This window comes from Neolamprologus brichardi, chromosome 18 (assembly GCF_056152115.1).
Source record: "Neolamprologus brichardi isolate AB-2024 chromosome 18, ASM5615211v1, whole genome shotgun sequence".
In the NCBI taxonomy this organism is placed as follows: Eukaryota; Metazoa; Chordata; class Actinopteri; order Cichliformes; family Cichlidae; genus Neolamprologus; species Neolamprologus brichardi.
Genome location: NC_142121.1, coordinates 26,588,352 through 26,610,228, shown reverse-complemented (window position 1 = coordinate 26,610,228; position 21,877 = coordinate 26,588,352). Strand labels below are relative to the sequence as shown.

The window sequence follows — 21,877 nt, the reverse complement described above, 5'->3', positions numbered from 1 at the left end:
CGCCCTTGCTCCTCTCACAATAAACTTTACATGTGTTGTATGTGACATTGTTCTGCTCTTAAATGAATTGGCCTTGAATATATGTCCCTCTCAGTGTGTGTGTATACGTGTGTGTAAATAACTAATGCACCTCGGCTGCAGTTATGAACGACCGCTTCCCAAAATTTGGACAGATGGGGATAATGATCTCACCAGATTAGCAGCGTTAATGTGGGTGTAACACCTCACCCTAAACCTTGTTGTGTTTTATTACACCACATACACGCGCGTGTCCTCGGCCAAGGGCACGCTGATGTGTGACTGATATGTCTGCATCCAAAGTGAATGTCCTTGTTATCCAGAGGAGGAATCTGTCCAGGTACATGGCAGGATTTCCTCCCATGGGGCTTTGGACCAGAGAACATAACAATAGTCTTGTTCCAAATGTTCACTTTCCCCCCCCTTAACACCCATTCCTCCCCCAACACACACACACCCTGGGGGCTGAACAGGGATTGCTTGATTGTACTGCTGCAGGGTCAAGTGTGTTGAGCCCTTGATGCTGGATCAGGCGCTTCCATCTCTAACACTCAGGGCTTCACTGAGGCCATAGCCACTTATTTGTAGGCAGTTAAAGATGCTCATTTACTTTCCTTAAAGCAAGTGATGGCGATGTGTGTGCTGTGTGTGTATCTGTAAAAAAAATCCATCCAGTCTTGCAAACTTTTAGTTTGTAAAAAGCATGAAAATATGCTTCTGCTTCACACACACACACACACACACACACACACAGAGCCCCTCGGAGCAAGACCCCCACACAAAAATCACAGTGTACCATTCAATCAGTGCTTTTTCTCCCTCCTCTCCATGGTTCTCTCAAAGGTTTAAACCATGGCGAGAATGAAAACTGCCAGTGTTGGAAATCTCGGCCCATTGAGTAGGTGACAGGGTCTGCCAGAATATGATCCTAATCCTGTTTCCAGCATTCTTTTAGCCCAGTGGCATTGCCATTTCGCAGCATATTCTCTGAGCTGTCAGACCCGGGGAAATCCCTCTAATAGTGCATTGCCCAGATACACATCAAAGCGCTCCTGGAAACCACCAGCACGAACTTAAGGGAGAGGGAAGCACAAGTACAATCAGACTCACAGCTGCGCAGGGAAAAAAAGAAAAAAGGCTTCATCATTTAACTCGTACTTTCTGCCGAAAAGTTGAAACAATCGTTGCCACTTTCCCTAACACCTTTCACAGACATAAACAGAGGGAAATGGGTTACGTGGACAGAGAAACAAAGAAGAGAGTGATATCAAGAGGCAGACAACAGGTGGCTAAACTGTGTATCCAGGGCCACCCTCCTTTAGTTCCACTTCATCTTCCATTTTCTTCTTGTCCTTTTTCTCTTAAACACTCTGACTGCCATCTCGCCCCTTCCCGGGTAATCTTCTTAAAGAGAAGAAAACCCCCATTCTCCCTCTTCTTAATCTGGCTGCAGTCTAAACCTTGGGGTGCATTTCCAATGTGGGCGTCACTAAACCAAACGGGAGCTCTCCCAGCCACTTCACGGAGCATCGAGTCTGTCGACGGATGCTTAGATTACACAGTGAAAACACGTCTAGTATATGAACCTCATTTTATGAAAATAACTCACGGCCCAGGGTTAAATGGTACGGTGTCGGTATGGGCCTGTTGGATCAAACTGTAAGGTCCATGTGAAATATTTAAGCCACAGATTAGTGGCTCGTGATATGGATAAAACCTTTGCATGATAAACTCAACAGGTAACACAGTAGTTATAGTCACTGAAAACAGACCCCTGTACGTGTGTAGAAAATCCATCACAAATTCTTTTTATTATTTATTTTAAAAAGTATCTTTATTTACCACGTTGAAAACAAATAAAACAAGTACATTCAGTGTGTATAAAACCTTGTGTCTATTGGTGAGGTTTGCTTCACTGCTGTGGCTGTAGATCTACTGTTCCAGTGTAACCGTTGAGTAAATTAATTATTCAAAGTGGAAAACTCTGAAAATTAAAGAAAAAGGCAGGCCAACTGCTCTCAGTCCTTCTCCACCTCTCTCAAGTTTCTAACATTTCCACACAAGCATCAGAAAACACAACGTGCAAATGATCTTTTGATAAAATGTAAATAGACGACTGGAGGCCTGTAAATATGAGCGAGCTGTGGAGCTGAACAGTAAAGAGACGAGCAGCTGCACTCTGAAAATGAAGAAGAAAAAAACAAAACAAAAAACGCACACACACACACTCTATAGCATTTCTGTGCACTCTGTGGTTGAGAACAGCAGAGAGCACATCCTGCTGGGCTCAAGTCTACATTAATGTATCTGCAACAAAGACCCCGACTGCTGAGATCTTCTGCCCCGCTGCTAGCTGGGACACGAGTCTGAACTTCACCTCTGGGCTGGAATCTCCACAGCAGGAAGAGCAGCTTAACTACTACAACCTGCAACATTCCTCCATGTGCGTCTTTACCAAACAGACACCTTAAAGTTCACTTTGAACCACTGACGGCACAAACACCGATTTAACTATTAAAACAACCTGCTGTAGATGCTCAGTTTTAACATTCATTCCGAGCTCGCGAGGCACAAGGTGAAAACATCAAACCATTAGTGTTTTTGCAGGTTTATTAACAAAAAAATGTACTAGAAAACACAGCAGAAGCATGTGGGTGTGTAGTTAAATCCATAATATTCATCTTTCTAATACACAGCATGTCTCCCTAACACAGGCTTACACATAGGGACACAAACGCACAGCGCTTCATTGGCTAATTCAATAATAAAGCAGGCAGCCAGTTGAGTCCATAGACAGGCAGAATAGAGAGTAACTCATCTCTAACAGTCTGCCGTCTCCTGAGTGTTAAAACATGTAAATTTATGTAGGAGCCCATAGGAAACACATATTTACAATACGTTTAGGTAATCACAAGATATGCGAGGAGGCATTCGAGGCCCTGGGGACGAACGCAGTCAATACAAAAATAGTTTTTATGTGTCATTAATTCCCCCTGCATTCCCCGATACATCCCCCTTTTACCGCAGTAATACAGTAATCACTCACAATCGCACAGAAAATTATCTGCACTCATCTGTGGAATAAAAAAAAGCGGAGGGGCAAAACAGGGCGAGTCGTCCCATTTTAGCTCTCTGCTGCCTCTTTAATGTTCATCTGGGAGCCGCATGGCTGACGTCCATCCCGGCACGGGGATGGGAGTCAGCTCCGGAGCAGCTTAATGACAGTGGGATGTGGATGGTGGACTCGTTAAGAAACACGCACACACAGAGACACACACCTTTTTTCATGCTACATTGCCTGGGCCAGGACAACATAAAGGGTCATCGGCGGTGTGATGGGAAAAAAAAGAAAAAGAGGCACCTCTGCGCTCACATTAGGCTGTGATAAGAGGAAACATTTCACCTCTGAGTGATGCCGATGCAAAAACGGACTCAATCCAGCTATAGTAATGAAAGCTGCGCAGATTCAGATGTGAGAAGCCAAATGGTCAAAGAAGTCATTACCTGCCTTGTCATTATGCCCTCCTCTCACACAGCCATATATCGCATTATTAGGCAAAGCCATCAAACCTGATGAATAAGCAAAGAACAAGACAAGCCCATTTTCATTGCCGAGCTAAAGAGAGCAGGTAATTCTGATGGAAATTTGTGTTTTTTTCCCCCAAACCACAAACATCATCCCTGTGCAGCTGACAAAGTACAGCAAGACAAACACACATAGTGGAATTACAGTAGCATTTCCACATATAAACGCTCAGTGTCCTCTAGTGGACAAGGAAGATACAGGACACTTGTAATCTTGATCTACTGTTGACACCTAGAGGGCAAAAATTAAACAGCAACTCATAAATAGCTATACATGAGTGGAGGAGACCTTTAAAGAAAATGACACATCCTTCCTAATTGTAATCTTAATCCTTTGTCCATTGTTTTCTTGTAGTTATTGCCTGTAACTTACGATCACTATCAGACGAGCACCACTTAAATATTAACATTTTATCACACTCAAAATGTGATAAGAACGTGCAGATGTACAGTACTGACTAACAACTTATTGAATGACTATTTGACTTCTTCTCACACTGCCATATGCATATCCTGGTTGTGTGTCACATCTGCTCCAATGTTGTAATGTGGACATTTATGTGCTTTTTTGTGCAGAGGAGGTTTTTTTTTTTGTTTCCTGTTCTCATGCTGTCCTCCCATAGGTGCCCAGCATGAGTAGAGGTCTATTTTTTTCCTCTTGTACTTTTCCCATTGTTGTGTACTTTTTCAGTGTTTTCTCTGTAATGCTGCCGATCTCCAACTGCATTCCCATGTGATGTCTTTGTTGTGTGTGTAAGTCGGGGGGGTCCTATTCCTCTGCGGGGCAACCTGCATATGGCCAATAAAGCATTCATTCATTCATCTCTTTAATATGTCACAGTAGAAAAGATCTGTACAAAGAACACTCAGGTGCACAGTGTGCCCTCGGGTGAATTCTAGTGATAATGTAACTTTAAGTTACATTAATTTGAATGGTTTACTGATAAAAACCTAAACATCCACATCGTCAATAAGTTCAGTTTAATTATTCGTTTAACAGCAGTTTAGTGCTTCCGCATCAATCACGATGACCAGCATGAATGATGAGGACACTGAAGGGATGGGTCAATGCAGGCCAGACTTTAGGAAGTACTCCTCACGTCCCTTTGAAACTAAAAAGAGGTCATTCATCAGCTCGTGCAGCTAGTTTTAAAGCATAAGGACCCTTCTAGAAAGCTGCAAAAAAAAAGTGTTAGGATATTGTGCGCTCAGAGTCACCTGTCCTCATGTCTGGTGAATTCACTGATCCAAATCTGCACAGAGGAAAAATCTCTTTCCTGTTTGTCTCATGCTTTACCTGCACAATCTAAAACTGATATTATTTACATGTGCTGTGTAGCCTGCAAAGGTGACCCAGTGTTAAGGCTTAGTAATCATATAGGACTGAGAAAACAGAGGAAAAAGGAGAAACGTCTCTGAGAGTCATGGTTGGCTTAGAAGGCTTCAAAAAGCTCCAGAAAACAGTTATGATGAAAGCCCGGGTCCACCAGAAGCAGTTTGCAAATCCAGCTGACTCTGGCAGCAGAGTTGCTCAGTATTTGAAAGTCTCAGGCGAACTTGTGCAAGAGTCCACGTCCTACGTCAGCCTCTTTAGCTTGCACATGTAAATGGGTCCAAAGTTAGCTGCTACGTGCGGGATGACCATCTCGCCCAGGTGGAGGTCCGGAGCGAAGTGAAAGGTGTTCCCGAACATGCGCATCAGGGGCCTCAGATCCACAACCTGAATGTGATCGAGATATGAGAAAAAAAAAACGGGCAGTTATTCGAGGTCTGATTTCAGTTTCTGTGTGTTTTATATCTCCCACAACTTTGATGTGTTTCTTATTGATACAAAAAAGTGTCTCACTAACCTGTAGATGGATGCCATCTTTCTCTCGAGCTTGGTAGATAGCCTGTTCAACCACACTGAGGTTCTGGTTCTGTGAGAGCGTGCAGGTGGAGTAGAGGATCTCCCCACCAGGACAAGCGGCCTGGATTCCCGCTCTGCAGGAAACACAGAGGGTTCGATTTACATAACATCTAAATAAAAGTTCTCACTACAAGCTGTTATTTTGCGTAATTGTGCGCATATTTATATGAAACCATGCAAACTTTAACAGCCTCAAAGCCCATTTTGTTCACATTTCCTCCAAACTTACAGCAGCAGCTCCAGCTGTACCTGCGGGAGCCTGCGTCTCTCCCCAGTCCGACTCTTACTGAATATGTTGTTGTCGTCCTCCATGAGTGAATGTCTGTCTGTGGTGCAGGGAACGTCAACAAGGACCTGAATTTAGAGGGGAAAAAAAAAAGGAAAGGCTGAACAAAACTGAGAGTTTTTGAATAAAAACATAATGACAAAGAGCAAAACATGTGAAAAGGATGACTGTGACAATGTGGCACTGGCTTACTCTGTCAAAAGTGTTGCTTTCAATTTCCCCCCATTTGGTGCCATCGAAAGAGGTGATGCGCAGGTTCTCATTTGTCAAAAAATGCTTAGGAACATAGCTGTGGAGGACCTTCCTCAGTCGTAGTGTTCGAGACACTGAGCTGTCATTTATGCACAAAAACCCTTTGACATAAACACAAACAGGTGGACGGTTAACAGCAGAACAGCAAATAGAGAATATGTGATAAAGATCGGAGATTCAAAAAACTAACTGAAAAAGGGTAAAAGTACTTTGACTTACTGATGGCCTGGGTCTGAAGCAAAGCCAGGGTCTTGCCTCCTGGAGCAGCACAGAGGTCAAGCACGCTGTGACCTTCTTGAACATCCAGTGCAAGACAGGGCAGCAGAGATGCTGCATCCATCAGGTAGTAACCCAACAGGCCGTTCTTGTCTGGCCTGAAGAGGAGAAAAGAGAACTGAGGGTCGGACTGCACGCTGCTAGAAGATGCTGTTGTTAGCAGCAGGATAGGAAATATTGCTCACCTTGCAGGCTTGAATCGCGTTACATCGCCTCTCGGAAACACTAAACACTTGATGTTTGGGCTTAGAGATAGCTGCTCACCATCAACGTCAGAGCTCTTCGTGGAAACATCACTAGGTTCCTTGGATTTTTCCTCCAAGCAAGAAGGAACTGCAAATTATATTCCAGATGATATAAGTGACTTTTTAATAGTGTTAATTACTAAGATATTGACTTTTCCCAGTGAAATGTTTTAGTAAATAGTCTATTGAATGAATTTAAATCAAATCATTCACACTCCAGCGCTAGCTTCATAAAATTTTCTGAACTCTTCAGAGCATCAGAGATTGCCACAGCACAGCATTTCCTGCATCAGTAATAAGCAATAACCATAACTGTGACTGAGGCTAGCACACCTACCGTCTTTCTCTCTTTCACTGATGAAATCTACGCATCCCTGAGCTTTGAGCTCTGTCAGAACAGCGTTATAGGAGAAATTATTGAGCAGGGCTCCATATTTTCTCTCTGACAGCATGGCGAGTCGCACTGAGGGCCACAGCTGCCCCAGAGGGGTGCTATAGGTGGCGTCAAAGTGATGCACGGCCAATCTGGTGGGTGGGAACTTGGGACGTGTAGCAGCCTGTCAGAGAGCAAAGGAGGAGGACATTTAATATAAATGTTAATTCATTTTTATCCATGCTCTCTTTTTGCCAATTTCAATATAAAATTTAAATGCCCAGGAGAGTAGAAAGCTGGCTTTAATACATGTAAAATTAGAGTAGACCTATAATGTACATCTGTGTACAAATATATGTACCTGACCATTTTCAGAGGCAAGTTTTCTTTTTGTAAAGCCACTCAACACTGACCTATGAATCATTTCAGAACAAAAAGAGTCTCCTAACTCAAATGATGAACTAGGGTTGTGTCTATACATAAAAAACAACTTAACAAAGAACCAGTTTTAAATTGTATCTTTAGGCACTTTGTTACTACCAGGCTGTCACAAAACACATCATCTCTTCCAATTTCTTTAATTGAATGTAAAATGAATGTAAAAATGCCAAAGATAAAACAGTTTGATAGACATAAAACATCATTTCTGGACTGATTTGACCAAAGAAACTGGACAAATCGAGAAAAAAAAGGGGCTAAACCCCCCAAATTATCTACAATGTGAACAGTATCTGAAAGTCATGTTGGGTGTTGGGGATTTCGTCAAAATGGATGAAACTATAAACACAGAAATGTATGGTCAAATTTTAATCCACTTTGCAACACATCTAGGAAGTGTCTGACTGGCAACAGGATAATAAAAGTAAACCTGGATACAAAAACACAAAGTGAAACACTATTAGTCATGGATTGGGCCTCCCCAGAGCCCGGATTTCGACATTACTGAAACAGTGTGGGATCATCTTGACAGATAACTAAACAAAAGGCAGCCAACATCCAAAGACGAGCTCTGAATGTCCTTCAAGAAGCCCGAATAACTATTTCTGAAGATTACTTAAAGAAATGACAATAAGCTTGAATAAAGATTAGGATCTCAATCTCACTAATAAGAGAGTTCCTGCTGTGCTGAAGAATAAAGGTGGTCAAGGCAAATATTAACTTTCACGGTCTTTAGACCTGTACAACCTCTGTCTTTACCTTATATCAGAGTGAGAATACTTCATTAATCCCTAAGGAAATTATGTGGGTTACAGTTGCTCCAAGACAGTAACAGTAACAGACGAAACTATTTAAATAATACAATATGTTACAGAGTTTACCATTTTTTTCTTTTCCACTGTGTTTAGCAGCCACACGAGTGCTAAATGCAAATACTGTCTGGTATTATTAACGTCAGTTATTCCCGTTGAGCACGTACCCATTTCTCTTTCACTCGGTGTCGTCTGGGTGTCAAACATCTTAAATCTTTAACTTTTCTTAACAGCAGGCTGGTGTCCCAGAGCAGCGCCATCTTGCCGTGTCCCAGCTTTTTTTTCGTCCGACTTTGCGCTGACAGTTAAACAATGGTTCCGCACGTATTGAATATTTGAATGGGGTAGGGCCTTATATAAAATGGAGATCTGTTATTGGTTCACGTGGACATCAATAATTTCAGTCAACCAATAGGAAACGTTATCCGGTTATCCTTCTAGTAGTTTCCGGCGTGTGACCGACCTCGCGTCCTCGAACAGAAGTAGTGAAACCGAGGAGTTTCAGCTTTCTGAGTTTTATTTTGTAAAATTGTCAGACATAACCATGGTTTTCGAGAAAAAAATGCTCACACACGGGGACCCCGACGATGAGGTACCGAAAAATATCGTATTGTGTCTTTATAGACTGGTCTGTCTGTGTGTTTGACGAAGTTACCCAACTCTGCTGCTCAGTTTAGCGGTGTACCCTGCGAGTTTACTGACAGCTCCTTTTAAAATATAATTCTCGCCATTAAACGAGGCTGGCAGCTGACGGTGTTACCCTGAGAGACTGCTTATTTTAACTGTGACTGATTCAGTGCGTTTCATACGGCACAGTTTTATTAGGTGATTACAATATCTGGACATTCTCTAACGTAATTAATAAAAATGTACACAAAACGTAAAAAAAAGCCCTATAAATCTATAAGCTGTGCTGGGTTGTAACTGGATTTTAAAACATTGATATAAATGTCTCTGAATAGGAGGAAGATGCCCCTGCTGAGGAGGAGGAAGAAGAAGAGGAGGAAGAGTTGGTGGTAATTGTTTATTTATTAATACTTATTATAACAACATGTAGTCTGGTCACAAACAGCTTTTTATGTAGGACAAAAGGTTGAAAAAACCCTCATACGTGGATGGGTTACTATACAAAGTCTGACTGATTTATTGGCGGGCCAGTATTATCAGCCGATATTACCTATGTGTCTGTGTATTGGTATCAGCATTTCTATATAACGAATTATATATTTACAAAAGACAAACAAAAGAAACACCCTTCTTCTATGGTATAAGTGTTGATGAATATTTTGTCCGCCAGAGGGCACTCTGCAGCTTCCCTGCTTGCAAAACTTGTTTGATGCACAACAAACCCAATAACCAGCTGATCTGAACAGTATAAATAAGTTGATTAAAGAAAACAAAATGCCAGTAATGGATATTGGAGAAATCAGTTTGTTTTCTGTGTTTGAAAGGAAAAGAAATGTATCAAAATACCAGATTTTTACATCACTAGATATAGTATAGGTCTTAAAATCTTTACTGTAATGACCAAGGAGACTTGCATGTTTACTGGAAGAGCTAGGAATGGAACTATGGCTGTTGAGATGAGCATAGTGGTGCACAACAAGGTAAGTTTAGCGGCTTAGTGAGGGATCTCAAGCTTAAAATCAGAGTTTTATATTTTAGGAAATCAGCTCTCTGTGTACCTGGTAACTTACGCTGAAAACGTATAATCTAGTCTGGAGGTGATCTTCAGAGTTTTGAGTTAAAATCAGTTGGAAGTATTTTCACTGACTCATGTGCGTGTATTCATTTGGTGATGCAAAACATGTATAAATGTTTTATATTTTGTTTTAATCTGCTATTAAGTCTCTTTTGTACTGCTAGTATTGCACCTACTAGAACACAGAACACACAGCAGAATACCTGTTCAATCAATCAAATTAATTTCACTTTGATCTGCTAAAATAATAATGCAGTTTCCACATTAGGCTGTGGGACAGTAACCTTCAATGTTTAAATGGATCCAGTTTAAAATTTCTGAGCGCAGTCATGATGTTAGAGGTAAACGGCAACACTGAGAGCACCCAAGTGTTAAAATAATTAGCTTAAGAGGTTTGTTTTTATTGCTCTGTAGAGTAAATCACTTGATTAACATTTTTCTACAGAAATAATAAACAGCTTTCCATTGAATTTTTATAGATTTTAATAATGCTTCTGATGTAGGGGAACACTCATAGGGATCATTTTGAGTAATATGATGCTTCCTCAGCATGTCTTTTGTCCTGTCTTCCTTCTCTCACCTCAACCGGTCGCAGCAGATGGCCGCCTCTCCCTGACCTGCCTGAGGTTTCTTCCTGTTAAAAGGGAATTTTTCATTTCCACTGTTGCTAAAGTGCTTGCTCATAGCAGGGTCATATGATTGTTGGGATTTTCTCTGTATGTATTTATTGTAGGTCTACCTTACAATATGAAGCGCCTTGAAGCAACTGTTGTTGTGATTTGGCGCTATATAAATAAAATTGAATTGAATAAAACACCCCATTTTATTTGAGCACACAGGAAGCCTGGCTTATTAAACCTCTAACTTCATTATAAAATCACCTTCATGGTTTGAGAGTTGTGGTTTTCCTACCAGAGTTTTTGCCATCATTTTCCTGATGAATAGCATGGCTTCCTTTCTTTTTAGGACCCTCTAGAAGCGATAAGAGCCAAGTGTGAGGAGACTGAACACTGTGTGCACTACAAGGAGCGTCTGGAGCTCTGTGAAACCCGGGTCAGTTCAAGGTCCAACACTGTTGAAGAGTGTACAGAAGAACTCTTTGACTTCCTGCATGCGCGGGACCATTGTGTAAGTGCGCGCTAGACAAAGGAAAGATTATTCTCCTAGTGAAGATGCTCATTGTGCCACTTTCTGTCTCTACAGGTCGCACACAAGCTGTTCCACAATGTGAAATGACAACCCGTCCAGTAGACCCGATATAATTTCTGATAATGTAAAATAATCTACAAATGAAGCCTGTTGTTGTTCTCCTGAATTCCCTTGGACTACGTTCCTGACACCTGTTTGTATGCAGTGCATACCAATATAGCTGATAGCAGTATCGACATCAAGAGTCACTAATAACATATTGGAGCATACACTCTAAAAATTTGTGTAAAGAAGGGATTGGCTGTAATGAAAATGTGATGAGGTGGAATGTTAGAGCAAATATGCTGCTACAGTAATGGAAACGGCTCAGGTTTGGTCATGACTTCACTCTGCTGACCAGAAAATAAAGGTTGTCTTTGGATTCTACTTAGTCTGAGCTGCTTCTTTTCAGAGCATCTGCGTTCTCAGGAGGGCTCCATGACTGATGGTTTAATTAGTTTTATCCAGCCACCAACGCTAAATGGTCTCACTGATGTTTACGATGACACAAAATTGGTCTCTGGTTGACGGCATTTCTATTTAATGGCGCATGCACTGGAACACTTGTCCCAGGTTTGCAATTTTTGAAAAGCAGTTGAGGTAAAAGTTAATTAGATCAGAGCATTTTTTCTCTCCCCACAGCTTTAACACAGACATGGTTAATTCCCTTACATCATCCCAAACGGGTGGGAGAATGTAAGGAGTAGATGCTGCCACTCGGTGACTAAAGGCAGCTATAGATTTTATTTTCTCCTCGAGACCTCTAAAGCCAAGGAGCGTCATTGTTTTTCCTCCCTTAAATATTAATGACTGATAAAAAAAAATTCACACATAATTTGGCTAAAATTTTATTTGAATACATGTAAAAAAAAAAATAATTTAAAAAATAACCTCTGAAAAAAAGTATAGTGATGAGCAGATGGTGGCAGTGTGACTCCAAGTAGAGATTGAAGTCTCAAGAAAATAAGGTTAAATGGTGAAATAGCTCAATAACTCATGCACATAGTGCATATCATTAGAGTGGATTTAGAGCCAGCCTCACCATGCGTTTTCTTTATTGTTGCTGACAAAATCATCCATGGAGGCCTGCAGAGAAAAATGAGGACAAAGAAGATCATAAGTACAGCTGGTGAATGAGGTTTTTCATCCACAGCACTCCAGTGTAGTTTGATCCATCTCACCAACTAGGGAAAAAAGGAGCTTTCCAAAATATTACCTGAGAGATTTGGTCTCATTTTTTTCTGCTTAACATAAACTTAACATTGAAGTGAAACTGCAGAGCTTAACATTAAACCAATGCCAGGCAGCTACTTTTACTATAAATAAATGAAAATGAGAAACTGAAAAAAGAAAATGTGAGATACGAATAAACATTTTCTACAGGCTGAGGTAATATTTGCCCTCACCTGCATGAGCAACCTTTCCTTCCTCAGTTTTCTGTAGAAGAGGAGGACTTCTGGGTCTGCCCGGACCACGCGGGGGTCAAAATCCATGACCCTTAGACCCTCGAGGCTCCGAGCCCGAGACAGGGCCACGTAAGCCTGGCCACTCTCAAACACACGAGCCAAAGATATTTCCACACAGTCCAGCGTCATTCCCTTCAAAACAAAAGCATAAAACCATAACATGATAACCATCATTGTTACATAAAAACAACATGTACTAATGGAAGTCCAGTGTTTGAAAAACCCAAAAAGCTGACTACTCGATTCTAGGATTCAACTACAAACCCCAATTAGCAAATTGTTATGTTGCTGCTTAAAATGCAAATAAAAACACAATGTACCACTTAAAGAAAACATTAGCTCATTTTGAATCTAATGGCAGCGACAGCTCTTAAAACAAAAAACAAAGTTGGGACAGGGCCATGTTTGCCACGGTGAAGCATAGGGCTGTTCATATAACGATATATATCGGATGATGATATAAAAACATCTATCGTTTCATTTTACGCTATTGTTTGTTTTGTGGTGTCGCAAAATAAACTGTTTAAGGTAATATTTTTTCATCATTTTGATGAAACGACTCAAACGTTAGAACAGGCTTTTCCCCGCAGCACGCCATGTAATAAATACAAAGAAAACGGCGGCCATTACAACTTATGTCTAAAAATGTCTAGTTTAATGCATCGGTTAAAACACTCGACTCCAGCTACATGACACGCAGCTGGAAACACTTCACGCAAGTCGAGCTGCCCGAGATTCACAGAATTTACAGAAAATGTTACATTTTTGTGATTTATATCGTTATCGGACGATAGAATTCTTATATCGGGATATGAGATTTTGGTCATATCGCACAGCCCTAGTGTAGCGTCCACTCTTCTTTTAGCAACAGTCCATAAACATCTAAACACTGAGAAAACAAGCTGCTGGATTTTTGGAGAGAGAAAAGTATTATTATTATTATTATTATTATTATTATTATTATTATTGTATGTTTCTGACCTGATGTTCATCTGGCTGTTTCTTTTTAGTACCACTTTTCCAGCCTTTGTTGCCCCCATTTTTTGAGACATTTGCCGCCCCCATCAAATTCAGCATGAGCTAATATTTTTCACGACATTTAAACATCTGATGTGTATTTTTGTTTTGTTGTGAATAAAATCATTGCATTTTTAAATTTTACAAGATCCCAGCTTTTTGTTAGCTGGAGGGAAACAAACAAAGGATAATTGTTTAGTCTACAGTATAAGATTTGTGACAGGCCAGGAGCATCAACTTTCAGATTCACCTGACCAGCGTATACACCTCCAACCTGAAATTATAATTTATTCAGGTCACACTATGAGGACATTGGTATGGAATCTAATTTTTATATCCTTGTGCCCTGACGTGTCTGCTGTAGATCACCCGTTTGCACTCATTGGTCATTACCAATTAACCCAATTATCAAGAGATAACCCTTTTACCTTTAGATAGATTCTCAGATGGAGGTCAGGATATTGAGTGTGTCGGTGCAGCAGAGCGGAAGATTGGCAATTGTTGAGTTACAGCTTGTGGTTAGATTGGGCTTCTATAGCAATTTCCCCTCAAATAGAATTGTTGCACTTAATTTTCTCAGCCTGTTATACGATCATTATAAGATTTAAAATGGCCAGAGGGACTTTCTATGTGATATTGTTGTTTTTGTGCTTTCTAGGTGGCATTAGAACAGTGAGGAAGGGAGAAAACAAGAGAGAGGAGGAGGACAGATCCTGGTCTGGCCAACTCTTTAACAGAGAGCCAGTCAAGTAAATTTGTGTTAAAATCTCAGAAAATGAAGAGATAATTAAAAATAAATAAATTTAAAAAAAATTTGAAAAAACATCTTACATTTATAAAGATATTATTCTGGTATATTTTAAGATGTGAAAAGAAAAATTAGTGGTGTGTCCAACAAGCCAAAACAACTTGTTACTTTTACAATATGTTTGCTAATGTCAGCTATAGACAATAAAAAGCCTTTGAAATCAAGCTGTACATTCAGAACATGTTAAACAGAGGAACTCTACTTCGCTCATAGTGACAAACAGGAATCTGTGATTAACTGATTTTTAAATTGATCCAAATGTGAATAAATTTTTTTAATTTATTTAAAAAAATAAAAAATAAAGTCAGCAATTGTAGTGATTAGGTTATGTAGTCTTTACTGCATAGCCACTACTGTTCCATTTTTGTAACTGGTCCAAACTAATAAAGATAAAAGCAATAAAGATATTGGATGGAAAATATTTCCATGTAGTGGAACAGAGTAAATTAAATATTCATTGTATTCCATATATTCCTTTTTCTAATTTTTTATCCCACATTTTTAGTTTATCACACTGAACACTGACAAAGTGCAGCTTTTCAAAGTTGGTGACAGAGGGAAAAAGATGTTTAGCAGGTATAATGTTCACCATCGGCAAACCATGTGTCTAGATCAAGTTTAAAATAATATTTTTATAGTTACAAAAGGAGAGAAATATGTTTCCAGTAACAAGTGCAAACATGTCCAAAGAGGTTAAGGCAACTAACAGGCTCTGCTTGAATCCCTTGTACAAAATTTCAATACAATCCATTTTATAGCTGTTGCAAGGCGGTGGACCATTGAACATAATTTGGCATGCAAGATAATCCAAATATAAACATACTCAAACTTTCTTTTTAAAAAGAAAAATACAAAAATGACCATCTGCACCTCTGAAATTGCCTTCTGTCTTCATCTCACTCATGTTAACCAGGAGGCAAAGTGAATAATATGAACTAAGCTGAGCTTCAACAGGGATGCTGGAATTAGACCTAATCATGGCATTTTTTTTTGCTGTTTTTCTTTTACAACAAATGACATGCAAACCCCCGGAAAACATCCAAACTACACACAGAAAGACCCCAAGCAGGGCTGTAGATTAAAATGTTAGTGTGAGGCAACAGTGCACCACCGTGCTTCACAGTTTTGAACTAATTTTTAATTTGAACTTTTTAAATAATCATGTAAACAGTTTATCAAAGACAAACCCACATAAAACACTGGTGTCCCATGACAACACCAAACAACGTGCTCTACAAAGAAAATATAAGGTCATCATCGGGAAGTGAGCACCGAATGTTTACTGACCTGGCTCTTGTGGATGGAGATGGCCCAGGCCAATTTGAGTGGCAGCTGCTGTCGGCTCAGGTGGATCCCACCACCGGACTTAAACACCCAGCGCTCTGGCTTCAGCACCTCTGTGACGCCGCACAGGAAACGCACGCGTGGGAGTCCTGCGGAAACAAACAGCATTGGACAAGATGCCAAGGATGTAGACAAGTGTGTTTCCTACAAAAGTCAAACTAATATAAAATCCTCTCTTGCCATTGCTTACGTAGGATTTTTAACAAATATATTTTCACAATTAGATACGGACCATGTTTTCCAGACTCAAAATCAACCACGACACCTCGTGCTCCATTCACCAGACCTCGAGCAACATCCAAGTTCTTTGTCAGCATGACCTTAAAAATACAAGCAAGCAGTAAAGCAGGTGTTAAAAAGGGTTTGTGTAAAATAAAATAGTTTCTCTGGGAACACACACACACACACACCTGAGCTCCCACTTTGAGTTGGATCAGCCTGCCGACAGGACTGTGAGCATCTATAGTCTTGACCAGCACTGGGTCGCTGTCTAGTGCCTCAAACAGACGCGCTGACCCTAAGGAGCAGTGAGAGATTAATTCAACTGAAAACTAGTGGCACTTCTTAAAGGAATGTGGTAACAGACAGTAAATGTGATGGGGGAAATGAAAGGGAAGACCTTAAACATACATAAAAAAAATCTGGTGCTACTGTCGGCCAAATACACTCCAAAGTTTCCTGAATAGTTGTGTCCTTGAAAATACTGGTACACCACTACAGGAAATGACAAAATCAGCACCCTGTTGAGACTGAAAGCATCTGTTTGGGGTTTATCTTGGGTGAAACTGGGCTTTTGGGGAGGCACAAACATGTAAACACAACTTGCATGTATAGAAACAGCAGGAAAAAGAGTTTGAGCTTTTCACAAAGTTATGGTTTTTTGTTCAGACGATCAGAAATGTCTATGCCAGTTAATGAAACAGTTTGGAAAAATAAATAAATAAAACATTTCTCAAATTGCCAGGCAGGACAGACCACACTCTTGAGAGGAAATGGATTATAACAAAGTTGCCATGTGTTGTCCATTTTCAATTGGATCCAAGCCAAACAAAGTAACATGTGTTTCTTTTTTTTTGTGGGCAGAATCAGAAGAATTCAGACCTGGTAATTGCTGGAGTTTGTTCTCGTTGGTGAGATCAACGTCATCTTTGTGTGTGCACAGCCTGGTCGCTAGGATACCGTCCCTTTCAATCTGATGGTTGGCACTTTTGATCAGCTTGGCTGTGACTTCCTCCGTCACCCTGAATTGTGTTAATTGACAAAAAACAAACAAACCACAACCTTCCTTTAAAGATTTTCCTGCCCAATCAGAGCAATTCAAAAACCTTAACAGCCTCAAGGACATTTATAACATATACACGTACATAAGTGGAAACAACATGGTATACATGATGTAATACAATTTCAGGTGAGATTGCATTAGTTGAACAAAACAAAATGTGATAATGAAACAGGGTTACCTCCCCACCCTCAGTGCCTGCAGGAGGGAGATGAAGCTCTGGTCTGTTTGCCTCCGCACTTCCGTTAACTCCATATTGATCTGGATCACCTTACGCCAACTCCTGGCCTGAAGGGTCAGAAAGTGGAAAAGTTCATCTTCCCCAAAAATGCATTAATGCTCTCGAGGAAATACGCAGAACAGAATCTGGCTCGTGAACAGAATAGACGTGTTGAAAAATGCAACAACTCAGTGCAGTCTCAGCATCAGAAAAGTAAATTGCTCTTAAAAGTAAGCCAGTTTCTTTCCAAACTTCTGTTACTTTAAATAATAGACCTGGAACTAAGGGCCTAATCACTCTTAATTAAATGGATTTTGAATATTTTATTTGAAATTACAATGCAAGTTTATTTACATACAAATACTAGAATAAGCGCGTAAGGGGGTTAGACTTTTACAGCAACCTGTACTCTAAGAAAATTTAAGTCATGGCAATTTTATGATAATTTTGCAGAAAAAAAAACAACAATATTTCCTTATAGTGCATCACAAATACGCTGTACTTTTCAGGACACGGGCGTAGTGTGGAGTGGATTAGTCTTTTTACATCACATATGTGGATGTGCATAATGGATGTTCTATTATTGAAATGTCCTTTTATTTTAGCAAATTAAATGCAATATGGGCCATTTTCCATTAGCAACTTACAAGAAAAAAAAAAAAGTAAATACCATCAAAATTTGCAAGCGTATGTTTCCTTTCACAGTCACTGTTCAAACATAACTTTCAAAACGAGTGTACAGGAAAAGACTGTCTCTTATCCTGTAAAATACCTGGAAGTTAGGCACTATTTAAAATTACTTATGCAGTACTTAAAATGAATAACAGAATAATATGGGTTTCCTTTTCTATAAAACACCCAAAGTTATGCAACACTTCAAAAGTACTTGCACATTACATCCAATTATTTACACACACTTAAATTTAATAATGCTTTTTCCTGACTTGTTACCGTCGTATTCTAATGTGCCTACGTCTTTGCTTTATTTGTAGGTAAATATTTTTACATTGTCATTTAAAATAAAATACAGGGGGAAGTTAGACCCTTAGTTATAAGCTGTATTATAAAGCGTTACCTCAACTTCTAAGAGGCTCCACTATGATCTGACCTGAAAACAGAAGCTGGCTTTTTCTTTTCCCTTAGAAACTGGAGGCAGCTGAAGAAAGTCACCACAAACGATCAGCTGGATCCCTCCAAATGGCTCGGTAGACCTCCTCACCGACCTGCAAGATTTCAAAGAGTTTTGGCCAAGCATTTGTCTGTCAGACAAATGGCTTCAGATTTGACTCTAGAATACTTTGATTCAGAGAGGAGTTTGTGGTCGAATCAGTGACACCAGAGTGTCCACGTCCCGTGGCTCCAAACCAAGCTCAAATCAGCAAACCACCAGTTTTTATGATGTGTTTGTGCTGACATGCTGTGTTTGTTTTTCAGAGATTTCCTTAGTGTATTTAATTCTTGGTCCACATGTGTGCATTGTTTTAAGGCAATTTTTACAATACTGCTGATCTAATTTAAACTGACTTGTTACTGCCATCAAAATAAAGAAGTAAAATAATATTTAAAAAAAATAAAAGATCTTCTTGACTTCAGCTCTAACAAAACCAAACACTTGCTATGGACTATGCTAGTATGTACATTTACATTTTGGAATAAATTAACATTACAAAGTCATTTTAGATCTCAGTCCAGGTGCCCATCTTTGAATCACCATCCTCACCTAGCTACTGCCTCGAGCTTGTCAAAGAACTGAGCCTCCACCATGGAAATCTCATCAATGATAAGGTGTCGACAGCTAGTCCAGTGCTGGAGCACCCCAGGCCTCTGAGCCAGCTCGATGCACTGCTCCAGTGGGGCAGAGCCTGAGCCAATACCTAGAAAGAGCAACGATTCAGAGAATGGAAAGAAAGAAGATAGCCAGGAAGAACAAAAATGATTAACACCCTTGCAAATACTCAGCTCACATCCTACTGTATATTAAGATTTAATTAAAAAGGTCTGTTAAAAAGTGAAAAGATATCCGAGGAGCCCGCCTCAAAGATTTAAAGATTCATAAAGTGAAACGGGGCATCAAGCAGACATTAAAATGAGTCCAAGGATGTGGTTTTAATTAATTGAGTAAAGAAACAAAGAAGGGGCCAATTATAAGGACAGCTAAAATGAGTATCCATATTTATCAGTTATATCCACTAAAACCTGTAATTTTAAGCAGTCTGTACCTATATAACGTTTTTCTACATTTTCTATCCAATTTGAGCATTCAAAGTATTTTCTTGCCACACGCACAATAATCTGAGTGCTTTTTTGTTTGCTTAAGGCAAAGCACTTAACCTCACACTCCAATAGAAGCAAATCAGGGTTCAGCATCTTGCCCAAGGACAATTTAATACATTCAGGCTAGGGAGCCAAGGATCTTCAGACCTTCTGATTAGAAAAGGAGCTGCTCTAACAGTTGACTTCAAGAAAAGGATCAGCAGAATAATTATGTTTGTGCTTATAACCAATTTTCCCATTTCAGTTTTAGAACAAGCTTTAAAAAAAAAAAAAGATACCTGTAAATTGACCAATTATTTGTGTCATCTTGTTGATGCTGTGGGAAATAAATTGAGCTCCAGATAGTCCCAGTGATTATATTAACACACTTCAGATAATTGACTGACCAGCAAAGTTGTGTAACGTTGTCCCTCCGATGTGACACGCAGCCACTCCCGTGCTGGCTGTGGCAAAAGTGCTCTTTGGTGGAAGAGATCCCATGATTCTCTTGAGCAAGAAGGACTTCCCTGTACCTGAATACACAACCGAGCAATATTTACACCAAGCTGTGTTGATGAAAATGTCACAAGAGGGATTTTATAAGCAAGATGCAGCCTGTAATTTAGCAGAAGAGTCAGGCAAAACAAGTAGTGTCTCAGTGTCATCACTGTGAAGCTTTATCTTTGTGCACTTTTTACCTGCACTTCCGGTGAAAAAGACATTCTTGCCACTCAGCACTGCACTGAGAACAGCAGCCTGCTCTTTGTTAAGCTTGCGTGATGGTAAGGAGAGGATTGGCTTCTTACTCGGGTTGGCCTTTACCTGGGACAATGACAATATCTGCTGTCATCTTTGTTTAAGTGTAACCCACAGTGTGAACAGAGAGAATGTGTTCAGGACACCAGTGCCTCCTGTGGGAAACAGTCCTGCAGTTTGCTGTGAGGCAACCTGAATGTAAATGGGAGAGAGTGCTGTGTATACAACTCACTGGGCTGAAGTTACAGTCACTCCTGGAGCGTTTGACCTGCTGTCCTGTACCTGCAGCTGTCATCCTATTAGTGCGGTCCGTCAGTCCGTTAGGAGCCACTTTACTTCTCAGCTCATTGACTTTCTGGATGTCTTTTTGCTGCAGGGGGCTGATGGCCTCGAAGCTGCGGGGCAGGCCAGCCTTGAGCTTCTCTCGGTTGCTCAGAGGCTTGCTGCCCTTCCATGCCTGGTGTTTGATGCTCAGGGTTTTGAGAAAGAGGCTAAGCTGGTCAGTTGGACAGTTTGACATGAGGACCTGGATGTTTTCAGGGACCAGTTTCACGGTGCACTTCCCATCTCTGGCAAACTTGGTGAAAAGTTTGAACTCTTTCAGATGGTAGCTTTGGGGCACTTTGCCGTCGTGGACTCGCAGGATGATCTCCTGGTGCTCATTCCGGCCCAGAATTACTGAGGCTTTGCGGATGACCTTCCTCCGGGTGGCCTGTCCCGAGCTGTTGAGCTGCTCCACCGTCACAGTGCACTGAAGCTGTGCGCCGTCCTCTCCCGATAACATCACAGCGACTCTGAGCACAAAAACATACTTAACATGAATTAACAATAAAACTAACAACACTGTTGCTGCCAGAGTGCATGAATCTTACAAAGAGGAAACGCTACTATGGTTTAAGAAAGCCTGAATTCAAAAGCAGCCGTGCTTGTACTACTCAACCTAGACAAACAACAAAGCTGAATATGCGATGCGGGTTTAAATCAACCTCTTACCGCTGTTTTTAAATACATTTATACTAACCTTTGTGTGTCAGCTGCTCCTGCACTTCTGAACGCAAAACACCGATTTTCAAATTGTCGGTGCGTGAGATCAGCCAATAGCAAAGCGATGCTCCCGGCCAATCAGAGAGAGGAGATTTAACATTACAACCAATGGGAGATGAGAAATGACGCCCCCTTGCTTCCTGCAACCAATCAGTGAGCCCGTTGTCGTGACGTTGACTTTTGAGTGAAATACGCATGGCTATCCGGAAATTACTATGAAGGCAGGCAAATCCGACCGGTGAGATCTCAACAAAGCAGCTGTTCTCACTTTAAATTCAACAGAAAATACATTTAACAGATTGTTTTTGAGTCATTCGGAAGCATTTGTAGTCTACCTTATATACCTTTAAGTGCGCATGCGTCAACCAGTTGTTCCTGCTTTTTCTCTTCAACTTTTTTCTTACTTATTTCTTTGTCTTTTACTTTGACAAAGTAAGTCAGGGGGTGTTCGTCACATAATGATCTTAGGAATTAATGTATTCTGATCAATTCTGATTGAATATTATCTTCAATGTATAAATTCGTAAATATTGTTGTGATAAGACACGCTACAGTTAGCAAGAAACCACAAAGACAAAGTCCTGTGCAAAAGTCCTGAATCACACG

The 21,877-nt window shown here is 40.4% G+C and overlaps 3 protein-coding genes across 4 annotated transcripts; 1 reads left to right on the top strand and 2 right to left on the bottom strand.

The window, feature by feature from the left end:
• Positions 1-2,627: 2,627 nt before the first annotated feature.
• nsun4 (NOP2/Sun RNA methyltransferase 4) lies at positions 2,628-8,498 on the bottom strand. The gene is made up of 8 exons (XM_006786779.3): positions 8,362-8,498; positions 6,909-7,128; positions 6,512-6,659; positions 6,270-6,424; positions 5,991-6,151; positions 5,742-5,866; positions 5,454-5,586; positions 2,628-5,323 (listed from the first exon to the last, which is right to left on the bottom strand). Exons 1-8 carry the CDS (start codon positions 8,452-8,454, stop codon positions 5,180-5,182), a joined length of 1,179 nt encoding a protein of 392 aa, XP_006786842.2. The 5' UTR covers positions 8,455-8,498; the 3' UTR covers positions 2,628-5,179.
• Positions 8,499-8,634: 136 nt separating this feature from the next.
• LOC102778385 (ubiquinol-cytochrome c reductase hinge protein) lies at positions 8,635-11,471 on the top strand. Its single transcript, XM_006786778.2, has 4 exons — positions 8,635-8,786; positions 9,157-9,210; positions 10,863-11,024; positions 11,100-11,471. Exons 1-4 carry the CDS (start codon positions 8,739-8,741, stop codon positions 11,130-11,132), a joined length of 297 nt encoding a protein of 98 aa, XP_006786841.2. The 5' UTR covers positions 8,635-8,738; the 3' UTR covers positions 11,133-11,471.
• Positions 11,472-11,930: 459 nt separating this feature from the next.
• Positions 11,931-21,303, bottom strand: pif1 (PIF1 5'-to-3' DNA helicase homolog (S. cerevisiae)). 2 transcript variants are annotated; one of them, XM_006786777.3, is made up of 13 exons: positions 21,249-21,303; positions 20,460-21,021; positions 20,170-20,293; positions 19,879-20,004; positions 18,939-19,092; positions 18,327-18,441; positions 17,180-17,286; positions 16,821-16,960; positions 16,130-16,236; positions 15,952-16,039; positions 15,663-15,808; positions 12,491-12,682; positions 11,931-12,170 (listed from the first exon to the last, which is right to left on the bottom strand). In XM_006786777.3, exons 2-13 carry the CDS (start codon positions 21,009-21,011, stop codon positions 12,123-12,125), a joined length of 1,899 nt encoding a protein of 632 aa, XP_006786840.2. In that variant the 5' UTR covers positions 21,012-21,021; positions 21,249-21,303; the 3' UTR covers positions 11,931-12,122. The 2 variants fall into 2 exon arrangements, with proteins under 2 accessions (XP_006786840.2, XP_087687814.1); XM_087831688.1 differs by lacking the exon at positions 11,931-12,170 and having other exon boundaries at positions 12,362-12,682.
• Between the last annotated feature and the right edge of the window lie 574 nt (positions 21,304-21,877).